This window comes from Lepisosteus platostomus, chromosome 14 (assembly GCF_059453375.1).
Source record: "Lepisosteus platostomus isolate fLepPlt1 chromosome 14, fLepPlt1.hap1, whole genome shotgun sequence".
Taxonomy (NCBI): Eukaryota; Metazoa; Chordata; class Actinopteri; order Semionotiformes; family Lepisosteidae; genus Lepisosteus; species Lepisosteus platostomus.
Window position 1 is genome coordinate 8,003,616 of NC_142624.1, and position 23,977 is coordinate 8,027,592.

Here is a 23,977-nt window from a genome sequence, read left to right on the forward strand (position 1 = left end):
GTTTCCTCGGGTTACACAGTCCAAAAACATGCTGGGAAGGTAAATGGCTTCTGGGAAAATATGCCTTGGTGTGAGTGTGTGCTTGTTTGTGTCTATGTCTGCCCTGCAATGGACTGGCATCCCGTCCGGGGTGAATCCTGTCTTGTACCTGTTGCTTGCCAGGATAGGCTCTGGCTCCCCCCCGACCCTGACTTGGATGAAGAAAAAGGATGGATAGATGGAAGTTCATTCTTCATATTCCTGAATCGGAACTGTGACTGAGAGATCTGTACATTCCACACAATCCAACCGTCCAAGGAAGGCTGCTCTTCCTATTTACTTGTTTATGTGGCATTAACCACGGCCTGGTTCATTTTAGCCCGCACGCTGACGAAACTCCCTGCCAAATCTTCTTCAGAATCCAACTGTGACCTTCAGCTGAAATAGTCCATATTTTTTCAATTTGAAATTGAATTTGAATTGAAATTTGACGTTGAGCACAGCCAGGCCACCTTGAGCTTTGGAGCTACAGTCTTAAATTCTTCAAAAGTACCAGACTGTAGCACAGTATACATGAAAAATAAAGCTCTGTCGATGGGGAATCTGGCCGACAAACAGGTTTTAGAGATTCTTAGATTGCATGAAATGCAAGTTCTGTTCTGATGGTCAGAAATGATAATTAACATAGTTTGCCTCCACAGGCCACCATCTTCCAGATTCTTCACAACCTTGTTTCCTCAGACAATTGTCCTGAGCCCAGGGACCTCCTTCTCCCTCCCTGTCACTTTCCGCCCTCTGGAAAAGGTAAAGGCAAGCAAACCTCTTGTTCAGAAACCGGGACTGAATAGCTAGAGATAAGAAAATGTCTGCTCTTACAGTTATCAACATTGTAACAGCATTTTGTAGTAGGAATGACATGGCTAGCTGTCAGTAAATTGTACATGATTTCTGAAAAGAATCATGCTTATGAGGAAATATTTTTTTTGCAGAATTGCCTCAATTTAGTACTGTTATAACTAAACCACACCTTGTACACATTTTGTGCATGTGTTTGAACTAGTATTGATTACATTACTAAGGTTATTGGAGGGACTTTCTCTGCCATTATTCAGTGGTAAAAGAAACTTTAAATCACATCCTTTTTGATTGCATTTACAAAACAGGGTATGTAATTTTTTAAAAAAATGAAGCACCTGAACGGATCGATGTTTTCATTTAGTTAGTTCAACGGAAATGGCTTTCTTTTGGAGGGGAATTTTCTGAAGAAAATGTATTTTTGTTTTAGACCTGATTGACATTAATGAGTGTATAAAAGGATATGGTGAAAAATGTATACCAAATTAATATCTGCAGTACCGTAAATTGTGTTAAACGATACATGGGAATCCAGATTGAATATATCTAATTAAATTAATTAATAAGGAAACATGGATATCTTCAGAAATTTCCGATTTTTGTCAAATCAAATGCTGTAACCACAATATGCACTCCTGGTGTGAAAAGAATTCTCCAATGTAAGCCTTCTGTTTGTAGCGCGAGTACTCGGATAGCATTCAGTTTGAGACGAAGGAAGGGGCTTTTCAAGTCATGCTCTGTGCCACCCTTCCTTGCCACTCACTAGAGATGCCCGAGTGTGTGGTTGTGCCCATGTGTGCTGCTCATGACAGCTCTCAGACCACATTCTGTTTTCGCAATACCAGGTAATTGCATGAATTCTCATTTGATTAACACATTGAAGTAAGAATGAGTAACACTGTACTGTACCTTTTATTTTACTACGGTTTGAAGACAAGTGAGTGTTTCTCCCATGTATAATGGTGTACTGGATTCTTCTCTCTTGCATTACAACTTTCCTGAAGAAATCAAAACTTTCTGTATGAAAAATGGGATTTAAGTTGTTGCTGTTTACTGCTGAATACATTGTATCTCAATTTTCTGTAAGACACAGTCCAGAGACTTGGAACTTGACAACGCGACGCTTTGAAAACATTTTCAGGACATTTTTTTATTTTTAAAACTGTGAGGTAGGGATTATATCCATTACATATATGTACAGTAAATGTACAGCATATGTTATGGATAAGGGAGTATATCAAAAGTATATCACAATAGCGGCCAAAGTAAACAATATTTCAAAATCTCCCCATCTTTGTATCATATGTGGAGTTCTAAAATGTTCTGTTCTAAATGTTGTTGAGCAAAACTATATTTTGTAATAGTATTATAAAAATACTCACTAGTGCTAATAACTGTGTGGAGCTGCATTAACACATTATACATGACCGTACCTGCCTAAAATTAACCTATCTGGCAAACTGTTGACATTATGCTGATTGACATCAATAGTTTTTTGGGGGGATATTTTTCATATGTTTGTGATTCCCGGTCACTTCTCATTCAAATAAGTGCTTGAGCAAAACCCTTGAATTGCCTTTTCCACTCTGGCCAGAAAGCCAGCTCCTCTAGTGTCTGACCATGCCACAGCTAGAGCTGGGCGATAATTCGATAACAATAATTATCGCGATATAATTTTCCTCGATATAATTTTAACAAAAGTTTGATAAATGTTCGATATATATGTTAATGCTTTGCGCATGATATGCGCATGCGCACAAAATACTGCGCTACTGCGCAGACCGGGCAGCTAACAGATTTGTTTAATATTTCTGCTGTTTGGCAAGTGTTTGTTGTGTTCTTAAAATAAAGAGTTGTTTCATTTACCAATGAACTGTCTGGTTTCTTCAACTTTCACTCAGGAGAAAAAATCTGCCTTTAAACTTGAAAGAAATAATGATTTGACATTTATCGTGCTAATTATCGATATCGACTGATATGAACATTTTTATCGGGATAATGTTTTTGGCCATATCGCCCAGCCCTAGCCACAGCTTAGCAGAGAAGTTGTGAGACTTTCCTGCGTACAGTAAACACACCTTAGACACATGAGCACGCGACAATAGTAAGGGGAGTACAAGCCTCAGATTCTTGGAATGCAGGGGAGCAGAATCAACTAAGATTCTTTTTGTTTATCAATATCAACTAAGATATTTTGTTTTAAAAAGGTGCTGGGGTGTAAGCACTTTCAAAAGTCTTGTGCCATAAAAAAAAGTCAGACTGTGCCTTCACTGAACAGATGTTTCGAGTCTGCTGCTACTTTGTGTACAAAATCTCGGTTTTCTTGAGTGAAGAATGTGTGCCTCATTCCCAGCAGTATTGCATCTGTTTAAATGTGCTGTTGCCTTCTCAGCCCGTATACTGTACCTCCATTACTCACCTTCCTTTTTTTTTACTTCAGCAAGCTCAAGACATTGTTCTCCTGGGAAGCGCCCGAGCCTTTCCAGCTTTCCCCGGCCAGTGGTCTCCTGGAGCCTGGGGCGGAGTGTCAGGTGACGGTGGTTTTCAGCCCCAAGGCCGCTCTGGTGTACGAGGAAGTCGCCACCTGTGCTTTTGGAGACCATGGGGAGACCAAGAGAAATGTCCGCATCATAGCCCTGTGTAAGACTGACCATCTCCGAGCTGATCCAGGTGTTTTCAGTGCATTTCAAGCCGGTTCTTAAATGTCAGGGGACTAAGATGATATATAAATGCATCTTCGCATACAGTACACTTGATGAGTAAGATAGGTTTGTAAAGCTGTTCTTGCAGGAAAATATGCGGCTTTTATCCGGTCGAACATGATCATGATACCGGAAACAGCACTATAGGTTCATCAGTAAACTTATGTCGTTGTTGTCATTGGTATTTTGTTTTAAAAAGGTGCTGGGGTGTAAGCACTTTTAAAAGTGTTGTGCCATACTGTGCCTTCACTGAACAGATGTTTTGAGTCTCCTGCCACTTTGGGTACAAAATTTAGATTTTCTGGGATTTAAGCATGTGATTGAAACTTGTGTGCCCATGCCTTAAAATGGAAAATGGCAAGTTCTAATAGGATTAGCTGCAATAATAGGAGATATGTGTGATTTTGTTTTTAAACATTTTTGTAATTTGTTTTTAAACATCTTTCAACTTAATAACATGAATAACATGAATGCTGCACCGTTTAAGTTGGAATAATATCAACATATTAAGAGTAAGATGATTCACTTTGCATGTTGCAGGATTAGTTGATCTTGATTTTATATTCTGTTACGTCCCAGTGTGTGGTCTGTGTGTGTTTTTATTATGTTCCACACTGCTGACCTTTGATTGTTCTCCCTTCCCCTTTGGCCCACCATTACACCACTGTTCCGTATGACATCATGATCAATCAACCTCTCAGCCAATCAGAAAACATCTTATTCACTACATAACATGGAGGTTTTCAGGAAGAAGAGGCCTTTTGTTTGACTTCGGTCCCGTTCGCTTTTGGTTATCGCTTCGGCTTCGTTTTGCTTTGTGCGTGCGTGCGTGCGTGCGTGCGTGCGTGCGTGCGTGCGTGCGTGCGTGCGTGTGTGTATTTTCATACAGCTTTGGCTTTGTTGTTTTGTTGGTTTTTGTTCGTTTGTTTGTGTTTATTCTTGTTTTGCCATGACCTTGCCCTAACATGTTACATGTTCAACCTTTGTGTTCTTTTGTACCCTGTTCCCGTTGATTACTCTTGTTCTCCCTTATTTGTATTCCTGGTTAACTTGTGTGAACTTTTGTATATAGGTTAGTTTAGGTTGTTGGGTACACTTTACACACTTAGTTGACTTTGTATTAGTAAAGGAACAAGTAATAGGTTTATTCCATGCTGAAAAAAAGAAGAGAGAAAAAACACAAAGTTTCGGCCGTGGAGCCTTCTTCAGGTGTCAAGAAGGCTGAAGAAGGCTCCATGGCCAAAACTGTGTTTTTTCTCTCTTCTTTTTTTCAGCATGGAATAAACCTATTACTTGTTTCTTTGCAGCCTACGCATGCTGACGCAGCTACCCACCTGAACTACTTTGTATTAGTAACACTAGTTTAGTGTGGGTGACTGCCGTTTGTCTTGTATGGTTTTGGGTAGTCAGGGGAGGTTAGTTAGGGTGTTGAAGATACCGAAGACCGTGTGTTTCGGGTTTTCTTTCATAGTCAGATTAGCTTTCCCTCACTGTCCTAGCCAGCTCCATTTTGTTTGTTATTTTCTTTTCTTTGGCACCACTCTAGTTCCTTACCCTTGTTATTGCGCTTCCTAGTCCCTCACCAAAACCCACCTGCTTCCAAAAGAATTATCCTAAATATTACACCCCTTTACCCCTAGACATTTGGGGTCGTAACATATTCCTTAACCAACAAACAAAACAACTGCCTAACTGGCTTTGGAACATCCTGTTGTGACAAAAGTTTATAATAACAGAGATTACTACTTTTTGCAGGTAGTATTTTCTTTCAGAAATGATTTTTGTCTGCCCTACATTGTATGTTTCTCTTTTGTAAAATCTGCTTGTATTGTTTTCCTGCGAAAGCTAAGTGTTATAAAAGCCACATTCTAAAATGAATTTAGTCTGAAAGCTGAATGATTTGAAATCGGCTGAAAAAATACAATTAAGTCTTCACTGAGGGACGTTGCTGTAAGGAATGATACATGGTATCCATTGTAATACAGATACACTTATAAGCCACAACCTTCTGAATTGGTGGAGGAAGATATTATTGTTGAAATAGTTATCACTGGCTGTACTGTGCTACGCATCTGATGTGTCTTTCACATCATTGTCTGTGTCTACACAGCAAAATATTCCCACCTCCTGGTGAGCGCGCCAGGGCATCTCTCTCAGACGTCAGGGCAGGAAGACACCCAGAGCATTCTGGACTTTGGTAGTGTGGCCGTGGGGAGCACCATGGAGAAGCATTTTGAGGTTCACAACCTGTCTGTGGTAAGACGTGCAAATCAAGATGACAAACGATTTTTAAAAATGCCCTCATATGCTTAGTTCAAATACAGCAATAATTTCCTTCACCTAGTGTGTCCTTATGCATTCATATTTTTCATTTTAGTGTAATATACCTTTCCCATTCAATACAACATACAACTACAAATACAAACTGTGAAGCACTGAGCTTGAATGAAAGACAAGTTTTAAAGTAGAGACATCGTTTTAAATATAAAATATGCAAAGCAGATATGAAGATATGTAGTAAAAGTACTGTATTTCATTTCAGGGATGCCATGTTAAAATTTTATGATGCTCTCATTTAGAACATTGTATACATCCGTGGTCACCACGATCCAAAAATAGGTATCGCTGCTTTGGAATGAGACCAGAAGGGAGCAACCAGTACGTCCTTAAGTTCAAAGGAATGTCCTGTACAGACAGGCTAAAAGATCTGAATCTTTTAAGTTTTGAACAGATTACAAGAGGATTGTGGCAGACCAGCAGTAATGAAAATAGTGATTTCAGATGACCTACCACTAGAACTCGTTAAGGCCACTTTTGTTTGTATTAGTTTCACTTGTGGCACATTAATTAATAATTTAATTAATTTGATAATTGATGAAGGGATGAGAGGCACCTTTTCACATTGGGTGAATCATTGAAGTATTCAGAATGCTCAAATGCACTGACAAAGTTCACCCTCTGGACTTCAGAATCAACAATGACACATAAACCTTTTCTCGACTTGCTGGGGTATCTAAATCTGCTTTGAACAAACTGCAGTATGTCCAAAATTCGGCAGCCAGAATCCTGACCAGGTCTAGTGCAAGTGATCACATTACTCCTATCCTGGAGTCCTTGCACTGGCTTCCTGTCAAATTCCGTGTGGACTTTAAAATCCTCATGCTCACCTTTAAGCCTCTGCATGGCTTGGCACCTCAGTAACTGTATAAACTATTATTGACCTACTCCCCAACTCGCAACCTTCGCTCTTCTAATTCTGGTCTCCTAACTGTCCCCCAAGCCTGTCTACATTGTATGGGTGACAGGGCCTTCTCCCGTTATGCCCCCAAGCTCTGGAACTCTCTCCCCAAGGATATCAGAAAGTCACCTTCTCTAAACTCCTTCAAATCCAGAATCAAAACCCTCTTTTTCAGAAAAGCCTTTAGTTAACTGGTTCCATTCTTTACCCCTCTGCTTCTACTTTTCTTAGTACCACCATCCACGGTCTCCTTTGTGTATTGTAATTGTGTTTAATCTTGTGTATTCTTTTTATTTATTGTTGTTGTCATTCTTTAAAGTGCTTTGAGAAGCTGCCTTTAAAGGTACTATATAAAATAAAGTTTATTATTTTGATTATTTATTATGAACCAAAGGACACAATTGAAAGCATAGGGGAAGTGCATTTTAAAAGGAGAAAAGGAGGCACTTCTTTACACAAAGCGTTATGGGAGTCTGGAACTCAACGCGTCAAAGACAATTTATTGAATGTTCTCTCTTTTTCATAAAACTAACATGTACGGTACTTTAATATTCATTCACTGTCGGTGTGCATTTGTGACGGTTGGCAGGTGAAAGCTCCATTCAGAGTTACCAAGGCTGCCCGTCCTGCACTGCTAGAGGATGTGTTTTCCTGTGAGACCAGGCAGGGCTGTGTGCCGTCAGGCAGCACACTGAGGATCCCACTGCGGTTCAGTCCTCAGACAGTGGGCAGCTCCAGTGTGGACTACTTCTACGTCACCACCGCCGGCGATGTCAGCAAGGCCCTTCTGAAGGTGATTGGAAGCTGTAAAGGTAAAGACCAGCCCAAGGCCTGGGGTCCTCACATTGAGTACCTCCAATAGGATAGCTTGTATAACTTTCTTTTGAAAACACTAGCTATTAAAACGTCAACTTCTAGCTTTCTTTCTATTTTAAATGGAACTTTCTGGGGTTTTTAAATCATCCGCTAATTTTTGCTCGCTAGGCTTGAAGAATACCTTTTATTTTTCCCTACTTACTGTATGACACCAAACCAAATTTAGAGACCAAACAAAGCTAAAAATGAGTCATATTACTTTATGCAGTATGCGATTTTAATCTGTTATGTTACAATGACCTTGTTACTATGGATAAATCTTGTGTCAGTTCCCCATGTTGTAATTCTATTTTTAATATACAGCATTATGGATATGCAGTGTAGATTTTTGAATCTAGAAAAGGTCAAACGCTTTCTAATGGTAGATAATCAATTATACCTTCTCCTTTGTTTTGTTTTCCTCCAGGTCCTCTGGTGTCGTTAACGAATTCTGTGGTGAATTTTGGCTGTGTGGAGCTAGGGGGGTCTGCAGTCCGAACTCTGGAAATGACCAACACCTCAGATGTGCCCGCGCACTACCAGTTCTGCATTGACGGCAGCCACAGCATCTTCGGCATCGACAGACCCTGGGGCGTTCTCCCTGGAGAGAGCTCGCTCGCCCTCCACCTCCGATTCCAGCCCAGCCAGCCCATCGGCTATTACAGGAGGCTGGTCTGCCTCATCCACCACCAGGCAAGTCTGCACAGCCATGCACAGTGAGCTCTTCTGGATGTAAACCCTGAGCTGCGTCTTTGGACCTTTAACAATCAGCGATTAACAACGGGAAAATTTCTCATTTTCCCAGAAAGGTTTGCAATCAGCCCATCTCCCTTCATTAGTTATAATAGCGACTTGATCCATAGATATTGCAACAGTGCGTGGGTTACTGGGCTGCGCTGTTCGCTGGCGTTACGTCTGAAGGATATAGAGCACTCCTTGTAGGTTATTGTGTTATCCAAGTTTAAGGTTGGGAGATAAGACTCTGTGAATGATTTATCCTCTCTTGTGGAGAATAAGGGTGTGCCTGAGCTGAGCCCAGGACTCTTGCCGTGGTTCTGGGACGAACAGCTGAGCAGACGTGTGAGCATTTAATATAGTTCATGCTGAAAAGAGAAGAAAGGAAACGCAATGTTTCAGCTGTGGAGCCTTCTTTGGGTGTGGGGAGACTCGGAGACCACTTCAGAGAGTATGTTAGGGCTGTGATTCTCGTGAGTTTCTCATTCAACCTCTGATGGCCATGATCACACTGATCTCTCCGTCTCCATTCTCAAAGAAGGGTTTCTTAACTCCTACAGCAGAAAGACACCCGAAACCAAAATGATCCTGAGACTTGGTTCACACCTTCCCCCTTCTCTCAACGACAGACTCGTTTTCTTCTAATCCTCTTTATTCATTTGCAGGTTTCGACTTCACCCATTTCTTCACCTCTCTCGACTTTGCACCACCTCAGTGCCCACTCTGCCTCCCCCCTGCTCCTGCCTCGTCCACGCCCCCAGCTTTTGTCCTCCTATGCTATATAATCTCCAACTTCCCTGTCTTTCTCACACCCAAAGAAGGCTCCACATCCGAAATGTTGTTTTTCCTTTCTTCTCTTTTCAGCATGGAATAAACCTTTTACTTGTTCCTTTGCAGCCTACGCATGCTGACGCAGCGACCTACTTTAATATAGTTCTCTCAATTAAGACAATTAGAGTTAGTACTGAGACATCTAAGTGAGAGAGACAGTTTTCTTGCCTCTGGGGCCCTCTGGTGGCATCTAGTGGACTCGGAAGGTGAAACTTTTCTCCGCTGTGTCACAATACAGTATGATGATTTTGATAAGATGACTGGCCTTGGAAAACCCTCTCATTCCCAAAACTAACAGCTTAACTATTTCTTCAATAGTTTTTCTTTTGTAGAATTCAAAATTCAGCATGCTCTTTTGTATCTCAGCTGGTGCAAAATGGTTTGGGAGAGAACTGGGTAGCACAACTGCTGTTAAAGGTGTCGGTATGTTTCCGCAGTGTTGACAGACATTTTGACAGCTTTTACAGCACATCAGGCACACTTAACATTGTTAAAAGATGGATTGCTTAGATATGATTTTCCCCTTGAAAATTGCAGAGCTATAATGTGGCAGCACATTTTGCAGTAAATCATTAGGGATTACAGTCTTGTGTTGTGACAGGCCCCAACCTAATTAAGGCAGTTTAACAAGCCTAGACATATTAAAAATTCACAATGATCTTAAGACGTACAGTAAAGGAGTCTTTACTGAAGCAAGGTCTTCTCACACAAGTGTTCTACTCACATGTGAGAATGTGCAATTCCTACCTAATTGATCTGTAGTGTGCCTGTATACAAGTATAAAGATCTAAGAGGCTTGATCAGGATCCTAGTGTCAGGTACCTTCATGACCCAGCCTGGCAGATGTGTACATCCACTGTTTGGCACAAATACTGTAGATTTGTGCACCGGTTATAGCACAAACAAAGCTTTTGGTTTAATCAAATGCTATTGAGTTACACACATGGATCCTGTTGAAAGGGAATAGTGCACATTAATCTGTTTTATGATATAGACAGTTGCTGTAAACACAGTACTATTCACTTACTTTTCTAATTTATTAATGCATCAATGCATTGATAAAGTATTGGGGCAGTGTCTTTTAGGTCTATTTTTCTGTCAGACATTTTAAAATTCACTTTGTTCACCTCTGTTTAATTTCTATAACTTAAATTAACCAGTTTAACGAGACTGCAATATTTAATAGGAAAAAAATGTCAAAAAATGAATCAAATGTCAATCGTACATATGATGCATATTTCTTAAGTCAAAACCTGAAAACAGAATTGGTAACGTGGATCATTTTATTTCCCTTTATGCAGATGACATTCTGGTTTTTGTCTCTAACCCAGAAAGTTGAATTCCTGTTATAGGTTTGATAAATAAATGTGGCACTTTCTCAGGTTGTAAAATTAACTACAGTAAATCAGAAGCAGTGCTTCTGGGTAAGTGTGGAAATATTGATGATTCTCCATTAAGAGTAATCTTATCTAGGGATATATATCGATGTTTATTCTAGGTTACATGATTTATTTAGCTTGAATTTGATCCCAGTATTTAGAGAGGTTCAGTGAGACATGGAAAATGGCTGTTATTTGCCTTTTTTTGACAGGGGCAGATAAATCTTATTCAAATGAATATACTTCCTATGCTTTTGTATATATTGCAAATGATCCATCTTTATTTATCAAATGATCAAAGATTTTGACAATAATAGATCAAGTTTGCAAAACAGTGGCCAAGGGTTAAATTGTCTAGGTTACAGTTGGCTTATTCTAATGGTGGTTTGTCTCTACCTAATCTTAAATTTTACAACTGGGCTTGTGAGTGTCGTTTAAGTTGGGAGTGGGTTTGAGCCAATACACATTCAGATTGGGTAGGTAATAATGCTTGGTTTACTGTGCCCTGCTCACACATGAGTGTTATGACCAGGAATGCAAAGAATATGACCAGCTTGATGAAATACTATCCCTTTCTTCCTAGCACTCTTAAAATTGGGAACGATATGGAGAAAAGGCTATCCCTCATCTTTAACTCTCATTAACAATAACCAGGCTTTTTCTCCAGATTTAGCCTTGCATACTGTAGTTTTCAGATTTCTTTAAGAAAAGGGTTAAGATATATTTCTGATTTATATGTGGATAATGTTTAAAAATCTTTTCAGGAAATTCAACAAGAAATATAACATATTCTCATTTTTTGGGAGTTTCTGCAATTGAGAGATTTTATTGTTACAAACATGCATTTTCCTGTGGAAGGGTCTGTTTGTACTTCTGTTGATTCACTTTCATTACAAAGAAAACAACCTCAGCACTTTTTATCTGTTGTTGGTTCAACCTTTAATATTAACTTGAAAGGAAACGTGAAAAATGTTGTAAGGGCTTGAGAAATAGAGTGGGGAGACACTTTCTGGATGGAAACTTGGGAAAGGGCCCTATCTGAGGCTGGAGAAATATTGTTTTGCAATGAGATTGGAATTAAACTAGAAAAGATTTTGAAATCTCAAGTGAAGTTCAATCCTTGGTTTTGTATGATTGATAGATTGGTATTACTGATAATATCCTCCAGATACAGTTGACTACTAACCAGCTTATATTGGTTAAAAAATTGTATTTGCAGTCTACAAAAGGACTAAGTTTAGGATTCTACTCCAACCATTAGTAGTGGTATGTTGAGATATTAACAGTTTTGCTATTTGAACGGATGTGTGCAGGAATGATGGAGGGAAAAATATGAATTTTGCAAGATTTGGAAACTTTATTTTATATTCTTCTCATAAAATATTTCAATATTTTGAGTAATGTTATGGTGGGGATTATATAGTAATTATTTCATGTTAATTTTGTGTATATTCTGCTTGGAACTGGAGCTTCCTACTATATTATAAGCTACAGTAGTCTGTGGTAGGGGAAAAAAGGGTTATATTGTTTTGTGTTTGTTTTGTTGTTGTGTTTATTCTTAAGGGTTTTTCTTCTCTTTTTGTCTTCTACATTGTGTTATTTTCATTTGTAGTGTTTGGTATTGTTTGTATAATTATTGTTATGTATTTATTGTAAAAAAAAATGAAAGCCATATGGGTAAAAGAAGGTAAATGTTACCAAAAACTGCAAAAGAAAAACAAAAACATGTATGTTGACTCTCACCAATCCATAGCAGTTTGGTCAAATTATCCGGACATCTCTCTGAAGTCCTTTGCAGTAAGGCCACTGTGCAAAATATGTTGTGGTTATAGACACTATATAAGTGAATGGAATTGGAAGTAAACTCATTGCCATCAAAACTAATGTAAATAACACCCCACACTACATGTGATTAGGACCATACTCTAAACTAACAGGCAACTAACGCAGGCCTAGCTGTTTTAATTAGGAAATGGGTAAACAATAACCACTGTAGTACAGAAAGAGCTGAAATCCTGTTTTTCTTTGATTAAGACTCGCACTCAAGATAAGTACCATTGGTGGATATACATCTAGTATTTCTTTTATAGGCCTTAGCTCTGTGATTCTAGGTTTAGTTCTGTAGCCTGGTGCTACTGTACAGTAGTTTTGACAAACACGTGGGCAGACAGTCCACCCCACCAATGAATGCATAAATACTTTTATCGTTAAAAACAAGATGTTCTTCATGATGGTGTAATAACGTCTGATGGAATACAGGATCTAAAAGGAATGTAAAGGATTGATTGTTATAATATGTGTTTCTCGTAGAATCCCATTTTCCTGGACCTCATAGGCACGTGTCACTCTGAGCAATGGAAGCCAGCGATACTTAATGCCAAACACCTACACCTGTACCACAAGATACTAGAGAGGGGGCTGACCTGTTACCCACCTGACATGTTAAGTGCCATGTTGGCAGAGAACCGGCTACAGCTGGACCAGGACGGAGCCCTCCTGCTTCCAAACCAGGTACGAAGAGAACCTTGTATCAGACCTTAACCCTTCATACCAGATCTCTTTGCACCATCTTGCCACATAACGGCAAATGGTTGGAACAAACAAACGAACCTTAACAAACAATCTTAAGCTACTTATAAAAGTTTACATATTCTTGAGTTGCTTTTTTCTTAAATTCCATTTTTTTCTTCTGACTCATAGTCTCTTATCATGCACAACGGAGCCACTGAGAACAACCAACGCTCTGTTGGTGAAATTCAACATGTTGTTAACTGTTCAAATTGTAAATGAAGACCTCAAGATCGATATAAAGCCAAAAGTGATCGAATACAGAGCATCTCTGGTTGTAGCAGGTCCTCGGGTATATTGTTAAAGGAACTACTGCTTTAGCACAGGCTGGAGGGTCACAAGCTTAGTAGTCAGTCTGCACTGCACTTTGCAGAGAAGACACCACCACCCCACTGGCTCCTTCAGTCATTTCAAGTGTCTGTGTTCCAGGAATCTGAAGAGGAACCACCTGCCACCCCCAGTCCCCCCGTGTCGAGCTCGATGGCGGAATACTTCGAGGAGGACTCGGGTGCGACCAGCCGCCCTCACGTCACCATTGACCCACCAGAGCTCCTCTTCCACAGTGGCTCCCCTTCCCGTTCGGTCTCCTTGACAAACCACACCAAGGGAAGGCTGACCGTCGTTTGGACCAGTCCCGGGGGGAGTCCGTTCAGCGTGACCCCCGTGACCTGCGACCTCCATCCCCTCAAAACCAACGCGTTCAGGGTCACCTACACTCCTAGCCATGAAAACACCATCAACGGGGCTGAGCTGGAGTGTTTTGCTTTCTATAAGGTACAGTAGGACCGTGATAGCTAAAGTGGTTTGATGGGAGAAGCCACTTTAGACAGAATGCCTTCATGTTATGACCATATTGTAGTGATAACAACCTTCCCGTTGTGAATATAAAGTAATGCTCTGCTTCTGTTAGCAACTTTCTGAATTTGGTGCAGTAGCAAATAACGTTTAGAAACTAAGTGAATGTAAAATTTTCTTCATCCATTTCTTAAAGGTTCCCAGAGTTTGAGCCTCAACCATCTGGCTAGTAAGCCTGTTCCAGATGGCCACTACTCTTTGAGTAAAGAAGAGTTTCCTATTCTCAGGCTTGAATTAATTTCCCTTAGGTTTACAACTATGACCCTGTGTTCTTTTTTCACTAGTGAGTGTGAAGCAGTCACCTTGGTTGAACCCATCTATACACTAGAGGATTTTGTATACTTGGATCAAATTTCTCTGAATCCCCTCTGTCAGCTTGAAGATATTTATCTCCCTCACCCTGTCCATATACGATAGTCCCCCAAGTTCCCATTGGATGCTCATTATACCTTTAAAGGTAGACAAAAAGGACCAAAAGAAGCAGTTTTATGTGGAAGCAGAGCCGAGTAGGGCTGAGGGCTCAAGATTTGTAACTTGTCTATTCGAATCCTGCATGGGACAGTTCTATCATTCCCTTGAACAAGAGACTTGTTCACTCAGATTGCTTCGATAAAATGCTCAGTTGTACCAATTCAAATTGAGTTTGCACTGGTTAAAAGAAGCAGCCAGAGAACTTCACAGTTATAAGTAAATGTTTCCTGTGCTTTCCAGGCCATGAAGGACAGCTGTTATGTGGAGGATAGCACCCTGTGCCCCCCCTGGTGTCTGACACTGAGAGTCAGTGGTCACTCCTTTCTGCCTGGCCATCAACACTTCATTCCCCGCTATGTGCTCCATCGCCCACAAGTGGTGAGTCGCTCCCAGGCAAGATGTCACAGAGATTCTGAGACGACCTGTATCAAAATATTTTTCGATACCTCACTTTTTTTTCATAGGTCGCGTTTTTGTGTGACCACATCAGGTCACAAACATCAAAACCTCTGTTTTAATGAAAAACAAAAACTGCTTTTGTTTACTGACTGGATACAAATTCTTCAATCACAAGATGTATGTTTTTTTTTTCTGAAATCTACAGAATTGTTTTGGTCTGGAGAGGTTGGTTTGAGTGGGGAGCTGTGTCAGTATGTGAGCTATTAGTTGAGCCAATTTCGTTTTGAAAAGCAAAATGAAACAAAAAACAAAGTGTTTTGGCTGTGGCAGAGAGATTTAAAATGAGATTCGTCTTTCATTGAGAGCTGGTGGGAGGTTGGATCTTGATTTAAGGATAATTGTGGCCTCTGATGTCTATCTAATAAGATAAGATAAGATTTTATTGTTGTCCCCTGAGGGAAATTTTTTATGGACACACAGCACTCCTATACATTTAAATAGAATGCAAACAAAATTTAAAAAAAGAAGAAAAGGAAAACATTATTCTATTAAAACCTCACAAAAACATATTGCACTCAAGTGGGTTGTAAGAGTCAAAATTGTGTTTATCCTTGACATTTGCGTTGACAGCTTTAATGGATAGTGGAACAAAGGAGTGTTTGCATCTGTTTGACTTACATTTGGGAACCCTTAAACGTTTGCCAGAAGACCTTAGGATGGTGAAACAAACATTTTCACCCCTTTTGTACCCAGCATTCCCTTTCATAGCGAAACTGTTAGCAAGTGAAATGCGCTCTCCCTGCAGTAAGTGGGGTAGAAATGGAACAAAATAATTGAACAGTCCATCTCAGGGCACACACAGACACAAATACAGACACAGGAAGACTCACTCGCACCTCGCACCAGGGCCAATTTAATATGGCCTATTAATTATTTTATTTGATAAGGACATTGAAGAGTGAAAAATACCCTTATACGTAAATGTGACCATTTCTGAACTGTCCTTGTCCCTGTTCCAGTCATGTCATGGTCCTGCCATACCAACAGTTATGAACTGAATATTTAAAAGTAAAATCTTTGTCTGCTGCTTAAAATATATTTCTACTTTTTAGTACATCTTTAATAACGTAAATTACCCGAAAAGATGAGTGACGTGGACACTGGCACTGCATTCACAACCAATCAACTATTGTGGAGCAGAGATCATAAGTAAAAACAACGTTCTCGTGACTTAAATATACATCAAATACAAATACTTGTGGGGTGGTTTCAAAGCTTTGACTCTGGCTTTGAAATTTCTGAGGTTATTGATTCCATGTGGATGTAATAAAAGACAGTAGTAAAAAAAGCTCCATCTTGAAATGTTAGTAACAGCATGTTTTTCCCACTTTCAGGTGTTCCCAGCCCTGAACCAAGAGTCCTACAGATCCATTCTGTTCCAGAATACTGGGGAGCTGCCCATCATTTTCAATCTGGACACAAAGGACTGTCCTGTGGTTACAGTGAAGCCCACCAGTGGTCTGGTCCACCCAGGGGCTCACCAGATCTTTACTCTGAGAACTACTCCAACCATAGATAATGATCAGAAATTGCACCTGTCTCTACAGCTGAATGCCTCTCAGGAGCACATTGAGGTGAATAATTGAGGATCTTATTATCTAGCTTCAGCAACAACATTTTTGGATAGCTGTGTTCCAGATTCCCACAACCCTTTAAAGAAGTCTTAGTTGCAAATACTGTACACATTGTTTCCAGTTGATTTTTACTGTTGATCTTGAGTGGGTTGTGTTGATTTTGTCTGCACCTTTTGAGGATTGTGAATGATTGAATCAAGATGGGACGATGGATCAAGACAAGATGTTCAGGACTAAATAGTCCTTTAAACCATCTTTGGGCTGATTCCAGATCAGTAATGTCAATTTTGAAAGGTGAATAGTATTCTGAACAAATGTTTTTGCAGTGCATTGTCTGTAAATGGTACAACATTTCAGGTTTTCAGTCCTGTGGGCATAAAAGCCTCTCGTAACCCTTGGCTTACTACATATAGCCTGGTTGGTTTTGGATGAATCCATCCCTCTCTACGGTGTTTTTGAGAGAGCTGTGAATTTCAGTTTCTGATATGTTTTTTTTTGTTTGTTTGTTTGCAGGAGATCACTATACTGAGTGTGGCCGAGAAACCGAAGATGTCCCTGGAGGGAGATGGGACTCTCTTCTTTAGGCCCACAGCAGTGGGCTTCTCCTCCGAGCGCTCTTACATCATTAAGAACGTCAGCCGAGTGCCTTTGTGTTTCAGATGGAAGACCTGGAGCCCAGACTGCTGTGTGCTGTCAGTTTCACCACAGGAGGGCATCATTCAGCCCAATGAATCCCTGGTACGTGGCTTGAATCCAGATTTCCTCCACACAGCTTCATTTAGCTTCACAAATGATCAAACCACTACATGTGCAGTATGAAAAATCATGCCATTTTAAAAGTGTGCACCAATAAATAATATAACTGCTAACACATTAGGTGTATAATATTTGCTGGAGCGGTGGCACTGTGGCTGAGGATATGCTCCTGTGGCTGGAAGGTTGCTGGGGTTCAAATCCCGCAGCCAGCAGAGGAATCCTACTCCGTTGGGCTCCTGAGCTTAGTCCTTTACAACCTAATGTGCAAGATGATGTAATGAATTTAGAGAAATACAAAGTTTAAGGAAACATCCATGATGTCATATATTCGGTACTAAGAAATATTAATTTTTCAGAGCACAGTTTCATTTTTCAGACAATATATAAAACATCAGCTCTTATAGTTAAGCCTGGGTCCGATACCAAATTAAAATGTGTAGTTTTATGGATTGAAGACCTGCTGCTTTGGAATTAGATAATAAACTGATTTGGATTTGGATTGTCATTGAAAAAAACTAAGGGCTGAAGTTTAGCTGATAGTTGAATACTTTAACCAGTTGTCCTTTTATAATTTTGTGCTTTCTAGTATGATTTTCAAAACTGAGTTATATTTTGCTACATTTTTACTTTTACACTTGGATGCTTAATTGTATTCCATTTTATTGAAATCTATTGAATCTACAGTTGCTATAATAACAAGTTCAAATTAATACAGTCTTGCTGAACCTTTTGCATTTATCACAATTATAAAAACCATCACGTTCTTCACACCCATCACTGGCCCAATATTATTACTATCATAAACAAAACTATTTTCAGTGTTTAATCTGAGTTTGCCTCTTAGTGCTTAGTCATTTATCTGGAATTGGTGACAATGAAGCACAGAGCACTTCATTCAGAAATTTGCCGGTTTTGTTTTTTATGTACTGTATATATATATAAAAAAAAAACTTGTGCCATGTGCGATTCCCACATGAGTAGTTATAGAGCATGACCACAGATTTCTAGGGAATATAGTCCAAATATGAATCTCCATCTTGTCTGGAGTCACAGCCCTTTCATAATATAAACCGTTAGGGAACTTCTGCATACACTTATTGTTTATTTTTCTCCATATGTATTGTACTGTATCCACTAGGCACAGACCTGGTCTTTTTCACCACTGGAGGAGACACAGTACACTATGAAGCCCAGCCTGACATTTTGGCCTCTTCAGGAACAGAACAGTGCTTTCTCCATCAAAAAGACACGTCTTTCCTTGAGAGTCATAGGAGTGGCCTCACAAGGATCCATTGAGGTGAATACTCATTTACGTCCCAATTTTGGGAAAGCAGATCAACAATAGATCATTGTTTTTTATACAACATTTATCATCTTTATTGCAAGCTGTTTGCGAATAGTTGTTTAGGTTAGTAACAGAGGATAACTAGCTTGTTGTGTGATTTGGAAGGCAATTGGGTACATCAGAGCTAATTTACAGTTGTTACTACCAAGTGACATGCACACTTATCCAACCCAATTTTCTAGGTTTTCATGTGTTGCAATTACGTTTTGGAATGTTGGAACATATGTTTTTCACTTGGAGGTTGTGTGTTACAAGGTGTAGATAAAGGTAAAATAAACTCTGATTTAATGTGTCTTGATTTCAGGCAGTTACATTAAGTCACAAAATGTGTTAGCTGGAAAGGGTGTGTAGATATTCTATATACAGTATACTATATACTATACACTATATATACACTAAAAATGTATTTCCTTCTTTAAAGTGAAGAAGCAAAGCATAATAACATAATGGTCAGTGCTATATTAATATAATTATAATTATTTTCTCTTTTTTTACTGGCTGTTAAAATCATTGAGTCTGTCAACCTTATGTTTGATATTTGCTGTCAATGAGATTTGCACCATACTCTTGTAATATGCTTTAGTTTATTATGTGTGTGAAAACCTTTAAAATAAGAATATACTCCTTCACTATATAAATTATTAGTTCTGTCACAAATACTGCCCTGCATCCTTTTTTGATTTTTTTTTTACTTTGTCAAATGCTTTACTGATGAGAGAGTTAGACAGAGACGAAAGTTTAAAACTAGAGCAAACATTTGGAATTATGTAAGAATTAACCAAATATGCTAGACAAAAGATGTATCCCCCCTCCTCTTGAAGTCCTTGAAGGTGTTTAACGGTACATACCTACTTGGAGACACATGAGAACAACAGAAATAGAAAGTACAAAAATAATTTTAGTTAGCGTGATTTGGAAAGGTCACTGATAAGAGGAGGCCATTCAGTTCAGCGATGTAATGAAGTTCTTTTCATCTCTAGTTGTACTAGATACAACCTTATCCCAAATAGGAATCCTATTGAAAATGTCACATGGGAAAGGGAGAATTTAGTTAAACCAGCGAACTCTAACCTGCATGTCTTTGACATGTAACAGGAAGCCAACATGTCCAGCAAAAAAACCCACAGAAACACAGGGAGAACAGTTTTGAGAAGAATTGGTTTAGAATAAATGTTGCATTATTGTATGATCTGTACCGCGATGATTAGCCTGTAATCATGATTTGGTATTGTGCTCTCTTGAATCTTCATTCAGTGTCTTCAAATGTCCGTTTAATGTCTGCGTGTGAAGTGATACCGTATGTAGACTGTGATTGTCTTGGTCTTGCAGGCAGAGCATGCTGTCCTGGACCAGGGGACAGTGCTGGTTGGCAGCTGTCAGACATGTGACCTGGTGCTGCTAAACAATGGGTCCTGCACCCTCAGCTTCTCCCTGACTGTAGGTCAAGACATCTCTGGGCACTGCAGCCCTGAAGAAACGCAGAATGACCCCACCGGTAGAGCTTTCTCAGAGCTTTCTAACTCAAACAACTTTTTACCTTTCTTTGGGTTTCTAAAAAATAAATTTTATAGGCCTTCTGTATGCCATTGGCCTCGAATGTAACAAGCTTTTAATGTTTCCTTTGAATTCATTTTTTGTCCTGCATTGGAAAAATGGCCACAGCATCTTTTTGTTAGATCGTTACAACCATGAAACACACCACAATAAAACTGCCTTTTCTTCTGTTTCTCTGTGGATTTTAGCCCTCGAGTTGGAGTACTACAGTGGAACAATCCCTGCAAGATCAAAAGTAGTTGTCAAGGCAACAATCAAACCCGCCAGGAGAGTTCACTATCGCTGGTCCATCACCTATCAGATTCTCACCTCAAGAGGTATGGAGGAGAGCTGCTTCTTACAAACCTAAAGAAAGGTCTGCTGTGTGTTTCAGTGAATCAGTTATCTTTCTTACAAATGCTTTATATGACTCTATTATTGTAGTACAAAATGCACTGTTTTTCACTAAAAATATTTAGAGCCAGACCCTTAAATGCCAAATTAAGGTGACTTATGTACTTAGTTTGTTTAAGATGATCTGATTTATCTGATCACAGAGTTTGTCCTTATGAAAGCTTTAGTCCTGAAACATTACCAGCAGTTTAATAAAATGTATCTCGGAGTACGGATGGTGCATCCAGCCAATTCTGCTTTTTAAAACAAGATCTAAACATGTGATGGAAGCTATGCTCATCATTGGTTTGTGCTCTTTTCTTTTGTGTTCTTTCAAGATCAGGACAAGATTTTAGGTCTTGTGGGGCTTACATTTTACGGCATGTTCAGTATATGCACTTACGACAGAAGGGAAACTTCATATGATTATGAATCCAGTATTGAAAACACGCAGCAAAACGAAGCACAAAGCAGAAAATGTGAATGTTTAGTGCTTTGCAAAAATATTTATCCTCTACCAATGTCACATTTTTTAGATATATTTTTTAAAATTCTTATATTTAATGATCAAACTGAACAGTGTTACTATATACATGTATATAAAGAGGCTGACTGGGAGCAAAACCTGCAAAGATGATGTAGTGATGTTTACTTACATAAATATTCAGCCCCCTAAGTTAGTATTTGATAGAATCTCCTTTTCCAGTAATTATTGCTGTCAGTATTTTAAGTATAATTTCTGCCCATGTACAGTCTTCAAGTTCATTGACAATAGTTGATGGATGCTGATCATCAAGGCTCGCTCAACAGGTTTCACTGGATTCAAGTGTTGACTTTAACTAGGCCACTCAGGGATATGCACACTCATCTGCCAGACTTGTGACTTGACTTGTGTGTGCCATTGTTTTTGTACCTTCAGTTGTTTTTGTACCTTATTGTTCTGCTAAAATGTGAATTTGTGTGCCAGTTTTAGATTTTGGGGTGACTCAAAGTCTTTCCTGTACTTTGTCATGGTCATTTTACCAATTAATAGAATTAATATATTCTCTATCACTGCCTTTCACCAATAATATCCTATGTCCACACCATAATTAAGTGAAATATATTATGAATTGGACACAAGTGTTTGTGTACCTTTGTAAATATATACTACTTTCTGCGGAAAAGAAAATATACAGGAATAAAAATTAGGCAGGTTTCAACATGAGCCAGGTAGTTCAGTTTCTTCTGCTTGTGAGCTCTTGTCCAGTTGCATTCGCAATGCTCGACTTTAACTGAGAACCATACTGTAGACTGTAAGATCACTTTTCAAGTGAGCCTTATTTTGCTTATCTGCTTACTCACTAACATCACACCTGCCAAAATTAACCTGATCTCTGACTTGAATTACTATTATTTACTGTAAGAGATTTTCAACTAGACTATGTATGAAAGCTCCCTGAATCTTTCAGTCTTTTCGGTTTTGTCATTCAAGTTAGATTGTATTAAGCTGGAAGGCTGCCAGTGAGATTTAAAGTCTATGTTACGCATTATCTCATAACTGTAAACAGTAGTGGTAAACTTCCACAAATATTGTTTGTTTTCAAGCCCTGTTCTTCACCAGGTAGGTCAAGGCAGCTTTTGAACGGAAGGTTACAATTTATACGTTAAGGTTTGATTTTGGAATGCCTTACGCAAGAGAAAATTCTTCAGTTGCTGTTTTTACGGTTGCTTTTTGGCTCTGGTCGTACAGTGTTCTTGGTCTTCCCACTGCAACTAGTATCCCAGGGTGCATGGAGGCACAGTGGTCGGCAATGGTGCCTTGCAGTACTGAGGCCCTGAGGTCAGTTCCTGGGGTGCCTTCTGCGTGGAGTTTGCATGTTCTGTCCCGTTCTTGCATAGGTATCCCCAGGGGTGCTCCACTTTCCTCCCCAAAGTCCACAAACATACTAGTAGGTTAATTGACTTCTGTAAAACTGGCCCTGGTGTGATTGCGTGCGTGTCTGTGAGTGCCCTGTTATGGCCTGGCCTCCTGTCCAGTGTATAACCTGCCTTGCGCCGCTTGCTTGCAGCTCCCCCACGACAGGGTTAGAAAATGGATAATTAATATGGATAATAAAATGGATAATAATTGCTTACACTTATATAGCGCTTTTCTGGACACTCCACTCAAAGTGCTTTACAGGTAATGGGGACTCCCCTCCACCACCACCAGTGTGCAGCATCCACCTGGATGATGTAGTGGCCGTCATAGTGCACCAGTACACTCACCACACACCAGCTATCAGTAGGGAGGAGAACAGAGTAATGAAGCCTGTTCATAGATGGGGATTATTAGGAGGCCAAGATTGGTAAAGGCCAGGGGAAAATTTGGCTAGGATGCCAGGGTTACACCCCTACTCTTTTCGAGAAACGTTCTGGGATTTTTAATGACCACAGAGAGTCAGGACCAAGGTTTTACTATTTTACAGTATAGTGTCCCCATCACTATACTGGGGCATTAGGACCCACACAGACTGCAGGGTGAGCGCCCCCTGCTGGCCCCACTAACACCTCTTCCAGCAGCAACCTTAGTGAGTTTCAGCGGGCTGTGAGTTGTGAGTTTCAGGGTGATATGGCTGCTGGAAGGGTGTAGTATTATATTGTTGTATTTAAATTAAGTGGGTGGCATGATCTGACCATGGTGCTGTGTTTTCTGGTCCAGGACAGGTGATGGGGGAAGCCCAGACCCTGTGCCAGGTGTGTGCAGAAGGGGTGTACCCCACGCTCTCTGTGTGCGATGCCCGCAGCACAGGTAGCATGGAGGGCATCAGCAAGCTGCAGCTCTGGAACCTCTTTTCCCTGGACACCCTGAACTCCTACCTGCAGCGGGACCCGACACCCTCAGAACTCATCTACAGAGTGCCCACTCGACACAGGTGCTGCAATGAGCGTGCTTATTCTGCGAACTCCGCAAGATCTGTCTACCACATTACAGCTGACCTGCCCCAATGTAATCTCACTGTCTGCAGGAGACAGGTTCAGATGCATTTGCCAACCCCTTTTTAAATAGGCTCAGGCCTGTATGTGTTGTACAGTAAATCCTTGGTATTTGTGAGGGTTAGGTACCTTGACATTTCCATGAATGGGGAATTGGCAAGGCTTAAGACCTTATGGGGGAAATAGGGTGAAGTTCTGCCACTTGTCACACAAGCACATCTGTAGTAATATTTTGTTACAGCTGTCAGCTATACGACAGATACTATTGGTATTTATTGATGAGAATTTTAATGAAACTGATTAATGGGCATAACCCATGATGCACTTCTTCATGAACATGTTAAGTCTTTGTTAACCAAGCTATGCCTTGACTAGGGTCAGGTCAAGTAAATCTGTGAGATGAAAATGCTGCGTAAGTCAGTGCTTGCATTTATGACTCTATGACTGGGCAGTCCATATATAGGCAAATTTGACCCATGAATGTTGGAAAA

General features: G+C 39.9%; 1 protein-coding gene across 2 annotated transcripts in view; it reads left to right on the forward strand.

Moving 5' to 3' along the window:
* The window catches only part of cfap65 (cilia and flagella associated protein 65), a 54,090-nt gene that overhangs the window by 10,246 nt on the left and 19,867 nt on the right, over positions 1 to 23,977 (forward strand). For both annotated transcript variants that reach the window (XM_088606842.1, XM_088606843.1), the window contains exons 4-18: positions 681 to 783; positions 1,513 to 1,679; positions 3,275 to 3,474; positions 5,647 to 5,792; positions 7,364 to 7,586; positions 8,057 to 8,322; positions 12,885 to 13,085; positions 13,572 to 13,916; positions 14,709 to 14,846; positions 16,262 to 16,501; positions 17,015 to 17,239; positions 18,396 to 18,554; positions 19,932 to 20,097; positions 20,345 to 20,473; positions 23,212 to 23,425. In XM_088606842.1, the coding sequence (XP_088462968.1) occupies positions 681 to 783; positions 1,513 to 1,679; positions 3,275 to 3,474; positions 5,647 to 5,792; positions 7,364 to 7,586; positions 8,057 to 8,322; positions 12,885 to 13,085; positions 13,572 to 13,916; positions 14,709 to 14,846; positions 16,262 to 16,501; positions 17,015 to 17,239; positions 18,396 to 18,554; positions 19,932 to 20,097; positions 20,345 to 20,473; positions 23,212 to 23,425 (2,922 nt within the window). The remainder of the gene's footprint in view (positions 1 to 680; positions 784 to 1,512; positions 1,680 to 3,274; positions 3,475 to 5,646; positions 5,793 to 7,363; positions 7,587 to 8,056; positions 8,323 to 12,884; positions 13,086 to 13,571; positions 13,917 to 14,708; positions 14,847 to 16,261; positions 16,502 to 17,014; positions 17,240 to 18,395; positions 18,555 to 19,931; positions 20,098 to 20,344; positions 20,474 to 23,211; positions 23,426 to 23,977) is intronic.